General features: G+C 35.2%; 4 protein-coding genes and 2 long non-coding RNA genes across 8 annotated transcripts; 2 read left to right on the forward strand and 4 right to left on the reverse strand.

Annotated features, from left to right (window-relative positions):
• Positions 1-147: 147 nt before the first annotated feature.
• On the forward strand, positions 148-849 carry LOC124406510 (electron transfer flavoprotein regulatory factor 1). The gene is made up of 2 exons (XM_046881948.1): positions 148-315; positions 447-849. Exons 1-2 carry the CDS (start codon positions 277-279, stop codon positions 648-650), a joined length of 243 nt encoding a protein of 80 aa, XP_046737904.1. The 5' UTR covers positions 148-276; the 3' UTR covers positions 651-849.
• Positions 850-1,767: 918 nt separating this feature from the next.
• Positions 1,768-3,726, forward strand: LOC124406567 (trafficking protein particle complex subunit 2-like protein). Its single transcript, XM_046882001.1, has 5 exons — positions 1,768-2,024; positions 2,845-3,017; positions 3,273-3,360; positions 3,448-3,527; positions 3,601-3,726. Exons 1-5 carry the CDS (start codon positions 1,992-1,994, stop codon positions 3,641-3,643), a joined length of 417 nt encoding a protein of 138 aa, XP_046737957.1. The 5' UTR covers positions 1,768-1,991; the 3' UTR covers positions 3,644-3,726.
• A 179-nt stretch (positions 3,727-3,905) lies between these two features.
• Positions 3,906-5,939, reverse strand: LOC124406568. 2 transcript variants are annotated; one of them, XR_006929245.1, is made up of 4 exons: positions 5,720-5,939; positions 5,506-5,646; positions 5,285-5,378; positions 3,906-4,171 (listed from the first exon to the last, which is right to left on the reverse strand). It is a non-coding gene; the product is annotated as an uncharacterized LOC124406568 (long non-coding RNA). The 2 variants fall into 2 exon arrangements; XR_006929244.1 differs by having other exon boundaries at positions 5,506-5,663.
• Positions 5,940-8,049: 2,110 nt separating this feature from the next.
• On the reverse strand, positions 8,050-8,575 carry LOC124406569. Its single transcript, XR_006929246.1, has 2 exons — positions 8,268-8,575; positions 8,050-8,221 (listed from the first exon to the last, which is right to left on the reverse strand). It is a non-coding gene; the product is annotated as an uncharacterized LOC124406569 (long non-coding RNA).
• Positions 8,576-8,584: 9 nt separating this feature from the next.
• On the reverse strand, positions 8,585-11,966 carry LOC124406566 (vesicular inhibitory amino acid transporter). Of its 2 annotated transcripts, XM_046882000.1 has the most exons (4): positions 11,886-11,966; positions 11,103-11,404; positions 10,792-10,921; positions 8,585-10,010 (listed from the first exon to the last, which is right to left on the reverse strand). In XM_046882000.1, the coding sequence occupies exons 2-4, from the start codon at positions 11,375-11,377 to the stop codon at positions 8,826-8,828; spliced, it is 1,590 nt and encodes a 529-aa protein (XP_046737956.1). In that variant the 5' UTR covers positions 11,378-11,404; positions 11,886-11,966; the 3' UTR covers positions 8,585-8,825. The 2 variants fall into 2 exon arrangements, with proteins under 2 accessions (XP_046737956.1, XP_046737955.1); XM_046881999.1 differs by having other exon boundaries at positions 11,103-11,966.
• Positions 11,967-13,580: 1,614 nt separating this feature from the next.
• Positions 13,581-18,983, reverse strand: LOC124406564 (ubiquitin carboxyl-terminal hydrolase 20). Its single transcript, XM_046881998.1, has 4 exons — positions 17,795-18,983; positions 15,992-17,204; positions 15,630-15,901; positions 13,581-15,368 (listed from the first exon to the last, which is right to left on the reverse strand). The coding sequence occupies exons 1-4, from the start codon at positions 18,762-18,764 to the stop codon at positions 15,064-15,066; spliced, it is 2,760 nt and encodes a 919-aa protein (XP_046737954.1). The 5' UTR covers positions 18,765-18,983; the 3' UTR covers positions 13,581-15,063.
• Between the last annotated feature and the right edge of the window lie 1,313 nt (positions 18,984-20,296).

The following is a 20,296-nucleotide window of genomic DNA, read 5'->3' on the forward strand; positions in this document are numbered from 1 at the left end:
TTTCGCTAGTGTCGCTGCTTCCAAATGTCCGAACAAATCCGAGAACTTCCGAGCTTTATCGAAGCAATTGCACTCTGAACTGCTCTGAACCAATCAACCAAAGATCAGCGGGTTGACGTTGAATTGTATAATCACACTACGCGCTGAATTGTCGCGTAGTAGCAGAAAATCAAGAGTCTAGACATATCGCAAGGCCTAGTTGAGAGCTATTATTGATACAGATCCTACATATTTCAGTGTATCCTACGGACAATGTTTAAAGAAAAGCTGTGAACAATGGCACAGCGAACAAAAGTGATCGAGTTGTACAAAACGGTGCGTATAAATATGACGTTTTTTGTTTTTATTATCTCATCTTGTTTCTTCATCAATCATTGCTTGATCATACAGCATATTACGTTTTCTTAGTGTAAATTATACCATTGAACCTATGTATATTGTTTTAGCTGCTGCATTTGGGGAAAGATTATCCAAAGGGATACACCTACTTTCGTACAAACCTGAAAAAAATATTTATGAAAAACAAAGATGAAAACGACCCACAAAAAATTGAAAAAATGTTGGATCATGGACAGTACGTGATCAAAGAATTAGAGGCTCTTTATATGCTTCGGAAGTATCGAATCCTAAAGAAAAGATATTACAGCTAACGATAGTTTATACATTATCCAGATAACCTAGCTAATTGTAAGAAGACTGTCAAGTAAAATTGATAAGGACTGACAATTGTAGCAATCCTGTTTTCTATAGTGTATATATGTATATAACGTGTTGTGAATCATATATGTATATTACTTCTATTATTACTGCAATTGGCAGCGTATAAAATAAGGAAAATTCCAAGTTTTACCTGTAAACAAGCATTAACTGTTTAATCTTCATTAAATTTCTGGTTGATATAATTGTCTTATCGGTAATAATAGTAAGGGTTTGTACAATGAATTACGGATAAGTTGAAAAGTCACAATTTACCAAATGATCGACAATCTATATTTCATAATAAAACTGTAACAAACTCTTCCTCTTAGAATTTATTCAAACAACCCCTTCTATACTTATTCAATCCCAAGGATTGCAAAAAATGCATGTTCAGCTTCATAGGATTAACAACTGAGAAAATACAAAGATAATAAGAGAGAAATTTCATATTCTTCGGCGGTAACTTTTGATCTATTCTTTGCAGTAATTTAAAACTGTGCTCAATAGATTCTTTTTGTGAAATACGTCGATATAGAGTCTGAATAAATAGATTCCAGCATTATTCAAAATCCACCGAAAATGAGCTGATGATGATACTTTTAAACGGCCCTGTGTAGAATAATTAGACCCCACGGTTTGCAAAAAAAGGCAGTTTAAGCATAGTTGGATGAATAGCTGAGAAGATGTGAACAAAATACGGAGAAAACGATCGTGATCACTGCTTTCATGATCCAAATTTATTTAATCTTTACATAAATACACGGTTCACTATTAAAGATGCAAAATTTCAGGATTACAACCGGCAATGGACCAACAATCGAGGTATATAACATAGTATTTGGTCAGAAGGACGGTCAATCAGGGCCTACCATCACTCAAAATTCCCTAGACGAATTTGTTTACCACTTGGATCCAGCCCCCTGCCATTCGACATGAAGACTCAATTAAGTTTTGATATGCAATATAAACATTAATCATTCATTACTGATATTTTTAGTCGATTTTTGACATAGAGTGCGGACAATACAGGTGTCAGTAAACTATTAATGCATTAATTGAAAAAACTTAAAGAAAATCTCTAGGGAATTTTGTTGTCTCGGTTGTTCGTTGGTAGTATTGGTATATGCGTGCTGCAAGTAATGAACTCACTTCGGACTTTAAAGTGTATAAAACTATATTCTTTGATAAAACCATGATAAGACCGTGTTTTCGATAGTTTCGCTGAAAAGTATCGTGGTATTAAAATTAGGTGAAAACTATAATAGGTCCTCGCATTCCTAAGATGTACTAAGATGGCTGTGTGTGTCGCAGTGATCGGGAAAGACGTGAGTAAACCATTTTCTTAGGTTACAAAATCTGTCAAAATACTTTCGACTGCAAACAATTTTTCAAAACTTGTCGAATCTGATATAAGCCTGGATAAAAACTCAATTCAAAGCAGGATATTGAAACTTGTAAAAATATTCCTTAATAACATTTTCAGTTTCAATTCCTTGACCAAACGTAGCTTTATATACACATTTCCTTGTCTTCGGCCTCCGTGGCCAAGCCTGTCGTCTCAAATATATATCATAATTGGCCGTATCGGAAATACGAATAAGGGTCTCTCTGTAAACTACGTAGCTCTATTATTGGCACTTTTGAACACCTTCTCCCGTATCGTCTGATCGCAGATATTTCCCAGAACTCCCTACCGGAGAAAAGCATATGGTTTAAACAATATTGATAAAGAAGAAGTTTTCTTTCATTTTTATTACGCTAAGACATTCCAAGGAACAAATAGCAAAACTAGCCACGCATGCAATTCATTACTTATAGGAAAAGAACTTTTCTCAGCTTTTTATTGATAATAAAACTGAGTTTCAAGTGTATCTATTACAAAGATATGTCGCTGAAACCTGTGACTGCGAAAAAGATGATATTGCGGGCGGGAAAATGAATTAGAGTGCATCAATTATCAAACCACAAATCGCAGATTACGACCCCCTTACCATGTAGCCTAGCATAGTTTTTTATTAACCCCCGCTTCTCCCCTTAAACTAGCTACATGGTTTATAGACAGCCCCTAACGGTTTATGCAAGATTTCATATTTGACTTTGGGAAACGTCATCTTGTCAATAGTCACATTGTGAGTTTTGTTACAGAATTCTCCGAAGTATATTCGCTGCTCTGATGAAACAGCGGCTTTACAATTCCACTACAAAGTGCACACATCAATTGATATTATAGAAGAAAAATTGAACACTGGAAATAAGATGGCAGCTGATGTTAGGGAGCTCTTTTTAGGATTGTTATTTTCAACCGAGGAGCACAAAATGTAATTGATCATGAAATTCAAACCACTCAATATTTGTATATACTTTGCAGCTGGCATTTTGATTATCTTTGATTGATATGTATTGAATGCTTTTGCCAAAAGTTCTTTTCATTTACATCTCGTTTTTCAATGGACCCTTGTAAGCCACTGATTTTTTAGTTGATGGTTTTTGAATTAGAATGGAGAATTTTAGATATACTAACTCTTCTCTCGTGGCGGTAATATAGGTAATTAAAAATATTCAATGATTTTCAGATTTGGTTATGCTACAAATACCAAAATCAAATTCATCGTTGTACTGCAATCTACAAATGCATCTCTAAGAGACAATGAAGTACGAATGGTATGAAACAGACTAAAAGTTTATCTTACATTAGCTAATTCCGAACTTGCATCAAAAGTAAATAATCATGTTTTTATTCTCAATTAGATCTTTAGAAAATTACACTCTGCCTACGCTAACGCAGTGTGTAATCCATTCTATGTACCAGGGGATCAAATCCAATCCAAGTAAGTTTATCAGATATGCATGTAGTAAATAAGAATATTTATTTATCAATAATTACTGAGCGGAATTTTTTAGAGCGTTTGACACAGCTGTAATGGAAATTATGGGTGCTGCTTAATCAAGCTGTACAAAGTATGGACTATTATAAACTATAAGTTAATTCATGTAATTATAAAATAAATATTTCAACTAAGTGAAATGGAAGTCGTTTTTTTATTTCTAGTAGTAATGGAAAGTCGGTGAGCAAATCCTGCAATAAATTTTTACCAAACAGATATCAGCTCTATATATATAGTCTAACATTCCTCATGTAAATGCGTTGCAAAGGAAACCTTTATAATTACTTGTCATCATGCACTTATGGCTAGAGAATAAATATATATGATTAAAACTGATAATTCTATTCTATATTTTAAAAACTTTGAAACAATGGAGTACAACAATACCAATGGTAACAGATATCGTAAGAAAAATACAATCTATAATACACCTTTCAAACATACTACGAGGAATTGATTGAAATTTTCGGTCCTTTTTTTCTAATTACCACTAGGCTGCTTCACCCAAAATCCCCATGAGGCGAATTTTTTACCCATCTCTTCTTGATTTGGTCCTCGAAATACTTTGATTTTTACCCGAGAAATGTCTGTAAACAAAATAAAGCATAATTTTTAACAGATTGTTATTTCAATTTATCAATCTACCCAGCAACCATATTTCTTCACATATGGCCAAATCGCTTCGGCTATATATTCTACATACCATATTGCCATTCTAATCACTCTTTATCTATACGTAATGAGGTATTTGAAACTGGGATTTTATCCGTAATCTGAACCGGTTTGAAATGAAAAAAATACCGTACAATTATATTCGTAGTAAAAAAGGATCTAAGCGGATTCGAATAACGTAAGCCGATATCAAAAATTTGAGGAACGATTTTATGTTCAGATCGTTCAAACTTCGTTGTTTATTTATCCCATTTTAATATTTTTGGGCTCATTTTACTCGCTGACCAGATTCTCATACATTTTCTGGAAAAACGTTCAGTAAATTTTATTATTAAGCGCAGTTGTAACGCGTAAATGTAATTTTTGATAAGTGTTATATCACACTTTTACAAATCTAGTTTCATCCTCTGGAGATAATTATTTTGTAAATTTTTCGCACGTGATTTCTGGAGATCTTTATGGTGAACACGATTCAACAGCACAAAAGTTTGATCATTTTGAATGTTCTAGTTACAAACCCTCTAGATATTCGAATTTGTTCGGATTGATATCTTTTGCAGTGTACGGATATTGTTTCATTTGTATTTCAACCTTCATTGGCGTAAATAACTTTACTGAAGATTTTTAAACGGTATAGTCCTGATTGCGGATTAGTTTTAATTAACGTTCATTGACGTATTAGAAATCCATACAAGGATACACAGCTATAAACTGCTAACTTCATGCATCTTAATTTTTCGGTCTTAATGACGCCAACTTCATGCGTCTTAAAAACGTTGACTTCATTCGTCTTAAAATTTATAATAATTTTTTGATCTTAAAAACGCTAACTTCAGGCGATCAAGATCTTTTAAATAGATAGAGAGATTATTTTTTTCTCAAATTTTTATTCACACTTTACGGCTCATTCATCCCTGATGTTAGAATTCAATTACACGTTCTTCGCTTCATATAATTATCATAGAACTGTATAAAAATTAGAAAATTCTTTGTGACACATCGAGATTTTTTCAACTAATTTCACATACCTGTTTTCTCTCTTTGACCATCGCCTGAACTTCCTTCCACTACAGATAAGGCAGCGAAACTGCAGCATAACAGCAATACGTATATCATCATATTCTGTAACAATATTAAAAATACGTTTTATAATCTTCGCAGAGTTTTTAATTTAAACGCAATTTGTATGATACAACTTAATAATTTAGTAATATTATAACTACTTCTTGTTTAAAACATTGACACGTACCTGTAGTATCTTCATCCTGAGAGTATTCGGTGAACTGAATAATTCGCCGTTTAAACGTGTTTTATAGAACTATCGCTCGTTTCTGGAGCATGACTAGTTTCTACGAAATACCTCACCTACTGTTTATTCGTAAGTGTCTAACTGTGAAAAAATATCGACTTCTTTTTCATCTGGTGTTTATTATTCTCGCTCGAGTGAAAGTTTTTTTCTTTACCACTGAAATGGTTACACAGCAATCCTTGTAATGTGATTCGTGTAGCGTTTAAGTTATGACTAAAATCAAAAATTCCATGTTTTTACCGTGTACGGAGAAAGGTATGAAACTTTTATCTGCCTAGCTGACTAAGTTCATCATTTAACCGCTTCATTGACCATATTTATTTCCTTATAACACAAAGCAACTATTACTTGCGTAGCTTCTCATAATTTAATTCCGAAGAAACATGCTGAATGTTAAAGTTTAATCCATGCAATACGGTTTTTTAATTACCTCAGGTTTATAATTTAGCTGTGATAAATCGCATCGTACAATTCAAATGTTTGTATATGATTTCAGGATCAAACACATTAAAAAGTAAAGCATTATCTGCATACGCATACATTTTGTATAATTTTTTCCTTCACATATAGATGCGCGATTAATTTATCTAGACTTATATTAATGCTCATTTACACCAGTATCGATAATTTGCGCGTGATACACTGCACATATACATATTACATATTGACTGTTTCGATAAAGACATTATATAACAGCAGGAGCTAACATCTTACTATATCATGTATGTTGTATACTTTTCATTATTGTCGATGTTTTAAAAATTAATATCAACGCACATACAATTTGTATACTTAGGTTTGTTGCTTTGAACACTAAAAGTGTATATAATTGTATACAGTATACGTTATATGATCAATAAAGTTGTTCAAATCCCCACAATAAAATTTCATCCGTATATTTTTTGTAATATGGAAGCCCTTTACACCATCATTTTTTTTTTATACAACTATGTAGCTATAACACTTATGAATTTCATTTCAAAACGCAGCGGGAATCTGTGGTATGGTCAGATATTCGTAAAAAGAAAGAGAAAAATAATAGTAGTGCCGTAAAAAAAATACCTATTCAATTTTTTGGCTCGTTGAGTCCAGAGGGCAGACTGTCATGGAATGATATCTACAATAAATCTCACCTGCGAACGTTAACAAAATCTATAAATAAAATTTTTCGATTAATTTTCTAATCGCTCACGCTCTGAAATGTAACTTTTTCGTTACATTATCAATAATCATTTCGCATTATAATCTTTTTCTCAGTTTTTAAATCTTATCATATTTTACACTTAAATACGTATATGATACGATAGTATTGGCCAATCGATATTCCAGAGAGCGAATTAAATCACGCAGTGTAATCGTATTAAAAAAAATTTCCAACTATAAAAACACACGGTTCACAATCCATCGGAACATTTTACTTTAGGTTCAAATTCGAAACAAGAAACAAAGCAACATAAATCATTTTTTTTTCTTGAATTTCACAAAATTCAGAATTCTGTGTTCCGTTTTCGATTTGATTTAAAATTTTGATTTTAGAAATGAATGAAAGAATGGCACGACTTCGATTTTTCAAATTATTTAAAATATTTTTTCATTTAATCTAATTGGATATAAATTTTAAGATTTTATTTACTTTTTATTTGATTGAATTTAGTAAAATCTTGTAATCACACTCATTATGCAGGTTTTTGCATTCACCGGTTTGAATTGTTGTATATTTATCGCGATATCTGTACGACCATAAAATTTTATATAACGCTTTATTTTCTACCCATTTTTATTTCGTATTCAGGCGAACGTATTTTTTTATAAACGCGTAGTGAAATTGCTCAGTGAAGTACGATTGCATTTTTTATATCATCCTACTTTTTAGATACGTTTACAGGGCTCATTTTAATATTATTATTATTATTATTATTCTTATTATGAACAAAGTATATTGTATGATATACAATTATTCGTCATTCTGGAAGACATCGTTGGAAGACTTGGTTTACGATTAATTGTCAATATATATATATATATATATATATATATATATATCCATATATTTAGAGACACAAACTCTTATATGGTTTTTGTCAGTATGATCATTAGCTTGATCAGCCTACTGTATATTACATCTATGTGTATATCGTATATTTAAAATAACTCCTCGGTGTTAAGAAAAAGTAGAATCGTTATTGTACCTAATAATAACAAGAACAATAACAATGAAAGTAGAATAATATAACATATGACATTGTTGCATTTACCGTATGGATATAGATTATTCGAAAGTAAATAATTACCTGTTGGTTTAAAAATGTTATAAGTATATAATTGATACAGTTACGATTCACAGTGTAAATAAAATCTAACTTTGATTTCTCAAACCTTTGGAAGACATTGGATCACTTGAGTATAAATATCTTACTGCACCTACTCTATTTACTCTTACTCGGTTACGAGGTGAACTAAGGGAAGTTGTTACTTGCAGATGAAATATTTTAATTTTTGCTTTACCATTAAACTTCTACTTTGAATTTCAGGTATTATAGACTTTGATGTAAGATGCACGAAACTCGATTGGCAAAGCAACGTTAGGAAACAGATTGACTACTTCAAATTTGCATACGACGTTGAAAATTGTTGTTCTTTGATCTAATATCAAATCCTACGCTTAATTTTGAACACGGAACCGCATAGCCGGATTTCACTACCGAATCGGAATAAAAACCCAATCTATATGTATATGCACCAGGGGTTTGTTTTGTCTCACCTCGTATGAGTAATTATAAAATGTGCGTAAAAATTATGTTTCCTAATCGTTATTATAAAATACAGAAACCTACTCAACAATGGATAACATATATATACTTGTACAGTTTTAACATTGGAAGACATTAATTCATATATAATACATATGTATACATATAGGTACATACGTTCTGGAATATTGTCACGATCACTGTATGTTTAATAAGTGTACAAGGGTAAGCTAATCGTAAGATCTAGAAGCTGTAAATTAGGTCAGCCAAGGTATAGGTAGGACTTAATATCAATGAAATGGTGAGTTTCAAAAATCACTTTGATATGGTTCCGTAGAACATTGCTTCTGGATCTAGTACGGTATAATCGATATGTACGTTATATCATGTTTGTCCGTGATCGACATTCACGTAGCCTATAAATGTGACTAGAATATGTGCGTGTAAGTCAAGGGTATCTCCTTATAATAATAAAAAGATAATTTATGTAGCTACGCATTAAAATTATATCTAAAACGGCAGGCCAATTTCGAAGGCTTCAATGAGAGCCGACCCGGAATCGTAAACGCCGATAACGCCGAATAAAATGCCTAGAAAAATGATGAAGCAGTCATAAGCGACCGTGCCCCACTCCATGGAGTTTCTTTTCAGCTTCAAATGAAAATAGCAAGGCCAAATGAACGACAACATGGTGCCAGTAAAGGACCCGATGAATCCCATCAATATTCCAAAATGCGGGATAAAAATCGCCATCAGAATCGTAAAGACTATGACGCCCACGCGCCAGGCCAATCCCCAAACCTTGAGCTCGCGATCGACGGTCCAGATGGTTGGGAAAGGTGTCTTCGGTCGACCCCTGAAGAATGCACGCTCGAGGAGTTCGCAGGCGGCGTAATACGGCAAAGGATAAGAGAGGACGGCTTTGATGACCAGGCAGAAATTGACCAGACCTTTGAAACTTGGGGAGTGAAGGTTGTTGGTGATCACTTGTTGCGTGTCCGTCTGAAACGTGAGGAAGCATATCCATCCGAAGAGAGATTTAAACGCTGCTGCCGCTATGTGACTCCAGTTGATCATCCAGTCGAACTTCGATCTGTCGATCATGTTTCCTTCCAAGGTTGGAAGAAATATTTGAGAGGTGTAGCTGAAGACTATTACGCCCAGAGAAATTGGGAAGTTCTTCATATCGATGTCCCACTTGACCTTCGACCATCCCCAGTCGCCGATCTCGAGGATGCAGTATCCGACGATTATCGCGTTTATCAGCAAGTGGGCCATGGTGCACCAGAAACTCAGGACCGAAACGTGCTGCAATGATTTCAGGAATCCCAACGGAATGAGGAATATACCGATGAGCATCATCCAACTTCTGGTGTCGATTGCTCCCTCGGGAAATGAACCGATCATCAAATCCCCGCATACTACGACGTAAAGGATGCACGTCATCAGTAGCTCGATTATCTGAGCTATATTCACTGCTCTCGCTCCCCACGTAGGACCAAAGCATTCCTTGGCAATTGCCACGTACGAATCTCGCACTCTGACACGCTGCCCCGTTGCGGGGTCCAATTCGTAGAGACATTCCACCAGTATCTTGCCGGTGTAGCAGCAAATATGGGCGATTCCAATCATCGCGGCTATTGCCCAGTAACCGCCGCGGAGCACGGCGAACGGCAGGTTCACGATAAACATCCCCTAAGAATTGGTAGTATTTTAATTGTTATTATCAACCTTTGCGTTTGAGGGTTTGTGAGAGTTTTTTTTTCAAGTTGGATACAGTATTTATTGTTTAATAATCATGCCAAATTTTTCTACGGTTTCAAAATAATCGCTGAACAACATGGTATTGAAAGTATATAGGAACATTCATTTCTCGGAGAAAATCAAGTGTCGAGGTAATTGCATGAAATGTGAAATTGCGTAAATGACGGTTCTTTTCGTTTTCTGCACGCCCCAGTTTCGTTAGAATTATAGAAATAAAAAACCCTAGGCAACCTAATAACAATAAGTTTTTATATGTATAATCATCGGAGTTGTTTTTTTCTTTAGTGACTGGTTTGCTACATTTCTAATAATCAGTTTACCTCAAACAGTTAAAAAAAAAAATTGAAATCAATAAATATTTTCTGTTGATTATGATTAGAGTTTTGTTGAGCGTACATACATTCCTTAATTGTACTGAATGTGGACCACGATTAACTTATACTGGAATTGCACATTTCTATCTGATACTGTCGATTTTTGTGTATACAAATATTCACCAAAACAATTCGATGCGAAAAAAGTTAACAAATTATTATTGATTTTTCAACGCCAATGCGAGGGTTAATCGCGCAGCTGTACGAGAGATTGACGCAATTAAATGTGATCCGATTCAAATAGTTTTTTTTTTTTTTGTTTATCATTTTGTAGCATTTTCCAACTTCGTTTCTGAATAAGTGTAAGAAATAAGAACCAAATTCAGGAATATTCTTACCTGGATCGCGTTTGTGATGTTCCAAGCTGCCTGCCATTCGTTGATTTTGACTCCAGGAGCCCCGAATTCCCCGCCATCATCATATTCGCTGAAGCCACCGCTGCTCGTACTTCCGCCTCTCGGTTTATCGCTGCATACGACAAATTAAAAAAATTACCATTCAGGCGCAGCATGTTTACGAAATATTGATATTACATGGATTCGAATTCGCCTATGGACTTGAATAATGGTGATTCAAAATTTTTCAATACAGATGGGCGAATAACGATCGAGTCATCGATGTGAGCAGAAAATTACTGTTTTTAACTCACTTGCTGCGCTGGTAGCTGAAAGAGTCTTCCGCAATCCCGCCGATACTTTGTTCCGCGTAAGGATGTTCACCATTCATTGCCGTCATTTCAGTGTTGTCACGACCCTCGTTAAACTGTTCGAATTGCTTTTGTTGACCTTGCGACTGACCCCCGCCAGTGCCACGTATCAGTTCCATGCATGGGCTGTTTTCCGGCCATTTCGCCTTCAGAGTCTCCCAGGCGACGTTTATGGTTGCACCAATTGGTGGTATATAAAATCCCCGAAAATTTGCCATTTCTTTCCCCTCGTATCTTGAGTATTCCTGTAGAATTCAACAATTATTACGATATTACTTGGGTACGGTCATCTTAAAAGAGTTAATTATTTTCAAATCCATTATCGTATGTTGCATGTATGTATAATTCTTATTGTATAGTTATTTTTTATAATATTTATACCAGAGTATATAAAAACGACAATAATTATAACTCGGAAAAGTACGAGAAGCTTTTACCGTGAAAGATGATTAGTATCGTTTGAAGCTAAATATAGTGATCATAAGATTTCAGAAATATTCGTTCGAATCAATTTTCTTCCTCTCATGTTTCGCCGTTTCGATAAATTTCTACATTTATTGGCTATTATTATTATTGTTGCTCGAAGAATTCACCCTCAAAAAATCCGTCTGTTTATATATAGGTCGGTCCCGGCACCGAAAGATCAATGATTACATATCGCAACAGATAGCATCTTTTCTGAACTTACGATCGACATGATCTTTACGTAACGAAAACTTCACTTACCAAAACGGTAACAAATCGTTATTCGTAATTTCACCTTGTCATAAATTTGTTAATGCTTAATGTGAATGGCAAATCACCGTGGGCTTAGAGTCACTTTTTATCGCCTAGCTTTAACAAAATTTAAAGCTATGTAATAGAAACGAACGCTGCAGCTGTAGTTTATCGTGTTTAGGAATTAATCTTACTTGCAATTCGTACGGAAAAGAATTTAGAACACGACACATTGTTGGAATGCAAAGTCGTTCGAAATTAGTATAATATCAAGGTTTGGATAGAAATTCGTCCAAGATGAATATGCGATATTGTACATGACCTACAAGCATTACTTCAGGTGTAAATGCTACTACATGTAATCTTGCCTACAACGAAATTCGAATGGAAATTCTAAACGACACTATAACGATAAGAAAGGTGAAAAACTTGCAACTATATTAAGATTCGAAACATTTAGACGTTCACATTCCTGTCATTGGTTGTGAGAAAGCAAATCGAATATGGTTTCGTTAAATTTGTTCACACAATTCCCGTATTAAAATATATAATTATAATATTAAACGTGTGGCTTACTTATCAGAGTTTTTCTTTTGTGGGAAAGAATAAAAACTCGAAGCACGTTGAACCGTCTACGATAGTTTTTCCAGCCTCGACTGTACGTGACTTCTATACCACTAAACTAAATGAATTATCATAGGCACTTTGAAAAAAAGTTTATTTTAATAAATTAACGCCTAGCTATGTACTGGTGCGATACCGCATGGCTAGCTGCGTTTTCTATTACGAGTTAGAAGTCTTTAATCTCGTAGTTTGAACCGCGGCATTGACTGGGGGTGGTTTGTCGGTGTTTGGGGATTGGGATCGGAGTGTCAGCATCCCTTGATGGCTCGATCAATGTGCTTCTTTTCAGACGCATGCTGCGCATCTTTCGCGCAAGTCTGGATCGCCTGCATCAAGGAACGCAAGCGTGGGGTTTTACTATGATTTAACTAATCGTGAAATCGCGTAGATCCTTCGAAACCGAGATTATTTCTCGCCGACATTATTTTTCCATTTCAACACTATATACGTCCGTATTATATAAAGTTGCTTCTTTGAGAATTGTATTAATTACGTCACGCGTTGAAGCTCTTTTGGCGTAGTGAAGATAACATATGTACGATATAATTGCTCCGCAAACTACAGATCATTATATAATTATGTAGGTTTCAACAAGTTTCCTGTTCAAATTCATTCGTTTAAAAAAAATCTAATCACGCAGGGTAATATGTAAAGAATTTTTAAACGGGATTTAATTGATCTCATTACATCAAATGATATACAACATGAGAAAATTAGCGTTAGATATATTATTGTGTGAAAATTTCCCAGCTCATTTTCAGTTAAAACTTCAGCTCCTAGCTCACTTTAACTTAGAAATCGAAAGCCTCCAAATCTACTCTCACTTTCCCATTTTAAGAGGTAGAAGGCAAAGAATGAAAAAAAAACTTCAAAATCGAATTGAGCACGATTCTACTTTTGCCAAGAGTACGTGTACAATTCAGTTTTTTAATCATTTTTTAACCAGTTTCACAAACACGTAAAGTCAGTGACGTCTGAGTGAACTCTTTTTTCCCGAATTGGATGCAAGATTTTATTGTCGAGGGAGATGATTTCTGTTCATGTAGTTAAATCTCAAGACATTGAAGTATCTAAAAAGTATTTGAATAAATATATAACCAACTTCATAATTTATTTTGTATATGGTACAAGTGATTTATAATTTTTATTATTAATTAATAAGAAATTTACAATCTTAATATGTCGTAATAGTGAGATCCCAACCACCCCACTACTTAACGTATATATATTTAAAAAATACCACATCGCTATTTATTAATTACATACAATATCTATTTATAATAATAATAACAACAACAACAAGAACAATAGTAACATAATAATCAATAACCATTCAGAATCGTTTTAAATAAAAATGTCACACGGTCACGATGCATAGTGATTTTTCAAATTCTATGTTACTGGTGTAAGTGGATAAATTAATTTGTACGACAACAATTGTTTAGTTCATATAATACATTTTTTCTTGTTGTAAATTTAGCACTTCATAACCCTATTATTATTGATTGTATTTATTAATTAATATTCGTATTCTCGAGATAACAATAATTTATTTACTACACAGAGTCAAATAAAATTTTGCAAGATACATTAGACTAAAATTTCTGACACTTTCTACTTACGATTACGAAACTTCGGTTTTGGAAAAATATGAGAAGGAGCTTTAAATTTAAGTAAAACATAACATTTCTACGAATTTTGAAAATCGGCTGATGTCAGCTCCATCTTTTTTCTTCTTATAAAATGTCTTCCCTCCATTGATCAGCCTTACTGATTATCACTTGCGTCTCGAGACGTCGTCGAGGCATAATTATGATTTTATTTTCAATAAAAATTCATTCAGAACTTCAGACAAACCAGGAATGACTTTGCGTTTTTTGAAAAATTTGCTGTTCTTCATGAGTTAGATACATGTGGAATAGAAAGAAAAACATAAATTGATCAAATGTAGATTTTTACTACAGGCAATCAATGACAGATGAGGTACAGTGAAAATACTTATAGCCGTAACAGCCTGTACCTCTGTACGTATAACAATATTACACATTTTGGTAATTAGCTTATTTTCGAGCAGAACAAAAAATATGATTTATTTTCATCATCAACATATTACACTCGTGTAGCGATTGAAGTGTGGTACTCTTAAATTAAAGTATATATACATTGTAACTACAATTTTTCATTGATTGTTTTTATTATTTATTTACTAACGTTTTGTGTACTTAGTATCATTGGTAATGCTTGGTGAATAGTTTCCAGATTTTGGAAACATAAAATAATATTAAATCTAAAAGGAAATTTAAAAACGAAATCTGAGAAAATCACATTCAAGTATTTCGTTTAAATAAGAATAAAACAATTGAATCTGCAGTTCAATAGAATACTTTGATTTCAAAGAAATTTGCTGTACAATATATCTTTAATGAAATAGATAAATAAGTAACGTTTGTTGGTTGGTGTTTATTATACTGACTGTATTTTTGAACAATCACTCGTATGAAAAATATTTCTAATTTCACAATTTATTGGAAAACAATAATTCTGGAAATCTTTCACTAAATTTTTAAAAATTTGCGTCACCTTGCATTTGATGGGTATCAGACTCGGCCATCAAACAATCTCCGGCATTTCCTTGGAGTGCCACAACTTCCGAACTTCTGGTCGTACTCACTTTAATTGTCTTGACATCTTGTCGATTGGCTTTGGAATTTTGGTCGATCAAGTTTGGATTAGAGGAGGAATGTTGGGAGGCATTTGATTGTGTCGGTACTGGCCGTTGACACGAGTGCAACATTAATTCAGGACCACCGCCATAAGTATTTAAGAAGAATTGCCAGAGTTCTTCTGATATCTGAGCGTAGTCTGAACCTGTTACGGATTAAAGAATAATTTTAGCTCTATAACCACATACTCAAGTTTGATTTCAGGCGGTTTGCATAAGACAAAACATTCAATATTGATGGATTCCATGTTTCAACAGCATAGTTGTAATAAGGGTAATTTCTTTTCATATTAAAGTATTTTAGATCAATACAGTAAACATAATCTGCAGTCTGTACATTATATGCAAAAATTGAGGGAGACGTAGAATCAATTTGATTTTGGAAAATCATTAATTAGAAATCTTACCAGCTTTCAAGAGGTTTTGACCATTTTTATTTATGATAATGGAGGTGTTGTCAATGGGTCCTGGCGGCTGTGTCTCTTTTCCCCTAACAAAGCTTTGCCATTGGCGTAACCAGGCCATGGCTAATGCATATATTGCTGGTGGGTTATCGACTCCATGATTTAATCGTTGAAACACCTCCATTTCATACCGCATCCGTTTTTGCAATGATTCATGTTTCTCCTCACAAATCGGGCACTCGTAAAGATGCGTGCAGGCTGGCCCACCACCAAATCTGTAAAGAAAACACAATGAATTTTTTTGATCTGTATCAGAAATTATCAGTGTACATTTCACACATAGCCAGGAGGGGGCGAATACTCACTTGTCGTAGAGATATTCCCACACATCTTGTGGGATTGGCGTACAGATTTTCTCGACAAATTGTGCTCTTGCAGGAATTACTCCTCCGTGAGCACACAGGAAATCAGAATTATCTATGGGTCCTGGTTCCGAGAATGTATTGAACCTGTTTATCCATTGACGAGATACGAAAAAATTCAAATGAGACAGCTCCAGGGCTGATGCCCCTATCAATTCTACAGTTTTTTCTCTAAACTGATTCATTTCAGGCGATGATTTTTTATAAAACAACACATAAGCCTCACAATTTTTTACTGTCTCCGGCAAGACTTGAGTAACGCATTGATCGTCAAATTCAAACCATTGATTTACAACGGTATTCAAAGCGTAGCATGTGTAATGACCACCTCCGGCAGTTCCGTGATGACAAATTACAGATATCAAATCGTAGGTAGTGACTTTTGACACGCATTCCTTGTGCATATATGGTCTCATATCTAAACCATCCAACGGAAACGAGACGTAATTGGCAATCTTTGAGCTAAACATTAATTCGTGCCGAAATCTTTTCAAATGAATACAGAGAACCTCAGGAAGTTCCAAGACCTTTGAGAATTTTATACCGTTACGAAGTTTATTGCACTTTTCACAGCTGTACATATTATCACCCTTTAATTCGTCGGCACTGAAAAATGCAGATAAGCAATCATGGAGGCTAACAACCGGCCCCCAAAACCAGGAACGCATCCATTGCCAGAACCAGGAAACCCAACCCGACTGATTGGTTACATAAACTACGTCAGAGCAAGGTCCAGCCTTTTGTGGAGTAAGCGATCCTTGATGCAACATATCGATGTGATCTCTGCTAGGTATGGGCAGAGAGAGGTCTTGAAAAGTTTCCACCCTTCTGGAAACTCTGTCACAAGTTAAGCACTGTACATTACTAAGAAGTTTTCCGTCGAATATGTCGCTAATAATACTTCTAGTTTTCATTGGTTTCTTGTTACGATGTTTGGTCGGTGAGCTAGGGGTCGACCTTTGATTTTGAGAGAAGGAATCATCAGCAATCGACTTCTTCATACTCCTGCTACTGCTGAACTTGCTTCTCAATTTCTCCGACTGGGACAACCTGTAGTATCGCCTTTTGGTCCCGCGTTCTCCCTCGTCACTCAACGAGCTTTGCTCACTGACACCAGAGTCACATGTTTCGTATTCAGCATCAGATTGACTAGAACCTGTACCAGATTGAGAACACATATGTGAATAAATTACTACTATCGGTCAATACATATTTGTAAGCGGAGTGAAAATTAAATTAAAAATGTCTCTTATTTCACATTAGGTTCATAGTCATTCGTCATATTATGGAAGAGTTTTGAATTACATTGAAATTAATTTTATAGGTATATATTCCTTTGGAATATTTATTTTTTGACATTTACTTGCATAAGTATTTATTTATTTCTTAAAGTTGAAATAATAATGATACAGAGTAGCAACGGATGCGAAACATAGGAAAACCTAGGAACACTCAAGAATAAAATTCCTTATTGAGTAAAATACATATTTTTCAGTCAATCTTCTTCTTTTTCAACTACGGCTATAATTTTGAATGAAAAATGAGAAATTTGAAATAATATTTGATCGTATATTAGAAATTATGATAGGCGTTAAAGGTACTCAACTTTCAGTAAGAGCATAAGTAATCTAACAATGCAGAGCTGACTGATATTGTAAGGGTTTCCCAATTGCAATCACTGAGAATTTACTTTCAGCTAATTTGTCACTACTCTGTAATGAATAGCATATAGAAATTGTTACAAACCAGTTCCATCAATCTCTGTGTCTTCTTCGTCGGAAGAATGTTCTCCAAACCCTTTTAGTCTCAATAAATGATCTCTGTCATCCTCTATGTGTTCTTTTAGTTCTTCGTGCAGCTGGTCCATAAAGCACCTTAAGAATTCCTGTGTATCGTGTTGATGGTAGCCTCTGAACATCGGATGAACTGTTCTTATCCAATATAAAATACCATGAGGAACAACATATCCTCGTGTCTTTTGGTTCCACATTTCACTAATCAGATTAAGGTAGCTCAGGCTCAGCCCGGGCTTGCGATCTTTGAGTATGCAGTTGACAATCAGACCACATTCCAAAAAAAATTGAGTCAACGGCGGAACATTGGACAAGGCCTGGAGCGCGGCATTCATGTAACACGTGTTGCCAATGTTCTGCAGGCCGACAAGGCCCTTTGGTTTTCCTGTGAGGTCTTTGCTGTCATCGGAGTCCGTGCTGTCCGGAGAATCGCCAGATTTTTCATAAGTGAGAACACCCTTTTCCCAGTCTATCCTGTTTGCTCCAGGCCTGCCAAATTTGTTCATTAAGGACTGTTGCAGCTCAGAGTTATCCGATTTCAATGTCACACCGGCAGAGGCATCTCCAGAGAATTTGTTACCGCTTGATTTTGGCTCTCTCAGATTTGGGGACTGCAGAGGAGACGGTATGTGCATTGCTATGACCTCGTGCTCGCAATAGTAACACCATATCCTCTCGGTTGACAAGTTCATATGGGCGCAGTGACTTGGAAATTTTTTATTATGGATCGTACTGTGGTCTAAATGGGTCGTCGAACAACCGATCCACTTGCAATCGGGGAACAGACAGAACCACAAATTTGGCCCGTCATTATCACAATCGTTACACTTGAAGAATTTCTCCTTTTGTGTGGCCAACGATTCGAGGACTGACAGATCCCCATGCTTGGGTATGTGCGGACAATTTCTTGCGACAAGAGGCATTTGCGATATTCCCGGAGTTTTAAATGGGAAAAGAAAATTTTTAATAGATTTCCGTGAGTTGTCTCTAAGTTTTTTCCGAGCTGTTATATCAGATTCGTTACTAATTTACACTGAGACGGTTCATGTTGACATTTTTCGCCGTTTTCTAACCTGCATAATCCATCGCGAGTCTTCCGATAATAGACCACGAAAATGATTGTCATTCGAGATAAGTAGTTCTATAATGTGAACCACAAACCTTGTTTTTTGGTTGTTTTACAATTCGTCGAGTGCAGCGCTATAATGCTAAAGCTGCTGAACTATGAACCCTGAGGAGGATAAAGGCCGGTTTACAATGCATGACAAAGATACTTTCGCGCAACCTCCCTGTACACGTTAGATGTGTATCATGGTCTTGTTGGGAATCTGATTTTGCAATGCGTCATCTGGTGGAAAAAAATCAAACTGATACAACCAGGCTGTTAGCTGACCGTTGACCGTGTTTTTTCGCGCTTAGATGGTGGAACAGGTATATCATTGATTAGATTCCATTAATTTATGTGACATGAGTACTTGGAAACCCAAAGACTTACAGTTTGCCTCCATTCAATTCAAAAAGTTAGGTTACGTAGTGTTAAAATGGAGCCGAAAACCAGGCTCTTACGTCATGAAGACATTTTCCAATAGACAGGTCTGGGCACTCCTATTCCCTTACTACAGAGCTTCGCGTGCCATAAATGATTGTAAGTTCTGTAGAGCTCCGATCTAAGGTATAATTGCTATTTAACTCCAGGTACGCATGCGCAGAATCGGTACAGCTAACTAGAGTTTTTATTTCAATTTCAACCTGCACGATCAACGCCCAATAAAGTAACGCATGCGCTATGACAGGATTCGTTGACTGAAGATATACATACCTATAGACCCTATAGACTCCCGAACAATTATACAAGAATTAAGGCATATTGAATAAACTGTAACTGGATTGAAACAAAAACTTTGTAGCTATGAATTTCACTTTTCTTCTCCTTCGTTCAAAAAACCTAGCGCGAATTTGATGTTTTTTGACCTCCACCTCGTTCCCTCTTTGTCTAACTCTAGTGAACACTTTTCGGAGTCCTTTATCTTGGGATCGCGCTCTCCAAGCCTATGTCTGAAACCGCCCAGAATTCAAACTTCACTTAACCTAACCTAATCCAGTACACATAGAATGTGAGCATAACCGCATAAGCTGAATTTTCACGATACAGAGTCTTGACCAATAGGAATGCCGATAATAGTAGAATCACAAATGTTATTGACATTTCTATTGGTCGAGAACTGAAATCCAGACATAAAGGGAATCATACCGCGTTTGATTAGCTATCTTCATATTCCCGTTTGCGCGCAGCCCTGCAGATTCAAAATATGCTCTGACCACCGTCAGTTGCAATAGTAAATATGAATACATATTTAAGGTTTTAATTAGATTTATGGTCAACCGTTGAGTGATTTATATTTGAAATAAAACAGCATTTCGTTGACATAATATAAAAGATGATTATTCTAAAAAA

The sequence above is a fragment of the Diprion similis genome, chromosome 6 (genome assembly GCF_021155765.1).
Source record: "Diprion similis isolate iyDipSimi1 chromosome 6, iyDipSimi1.1, whole genome shotgun sequence".
NCBI classification, from domain to species: domain Eukaryota; kingdom Metazoa; phylum Arthropoda; class Insecta; order Hymenoptera; family Diprionidae; genus Diprion; species Diprion similis.

Bases quoted from the DNA above. Each gene is read 5' to 3' on its own strand.
- LOC124406564 (XM_046881998.1), bottom strand. From the start codon at position 18,764: ATGCCTCTTGTCGCAAGAAATTGTCCGCACATACCCAAGCATGGGGAT. The intron at 15,902-15,991 runs GTGAGTATTCGC...TTTTCTTTACAG, and splicing joins TGGGAATATCTCTACGACAA to ATTTGGTGGTGGGCCAGCCT. The intron at 15,369-15,629 runs GTAAGATTTCTA...AATCCGTAACAG, and splicing joins TCAAAACCTCTTGAAAGCTG to GTTCAGACTACGCTCAGATA.
- LOC124406567 (XM_046882001.1), top strand. From the start codon at position 1,992: ATGGCTGTGTGTGTCGCAGTGATCGGGAAAGAC. The intron at 2,025-2,844 runs GTGAGTAAACCA...GTTTTGTTACAG, and splicing joins TCGCAGTGATCGGGAAAGAC to AATTCTCCGAAGTATATTCG. The intron at 3,361-3,447 runs GTATGAAACAGA...ATTCTCAATTAG, and splicing joins GAGACAATGAAGTACGAATG to ATCTTTAGAAAATTACACTC.
- LOC124406510 (XM_046881948.1), top strand. From the start codon at position 277: ATGGCACAGCGAACAAAAGTGATCGAGTTGTACAAAACG. The intron at 316-446 runs GTGCGTATAAAT...ATATTGTTTTAG, and splicing joins TGATCGAGTTGTACAAAACG to CTGCTGCATTTGGGGAAAGA.
- LOC124406566 (XM_046882000.1), bottom strand. From the start codon at position 11,377: ATGGCAAATTTTCGGGGATTTTATATACCACCAATTGGTGCAACCATA. The intron at 10,922-11,102 runs GTGAGTTAAAAA...TGTCGTATGCAG, and splicing joins TTCAGCTACCAGCGCAGCAA to CGATAAACCGAGAGGCGGAA. The intron at 10,011-10,791 runs GTAAGAATATTC...ACCAATTCTTAG, and splicing joins ACATCACAAACGCGATCCAG to GGGATGTTTATCGTGAACCT.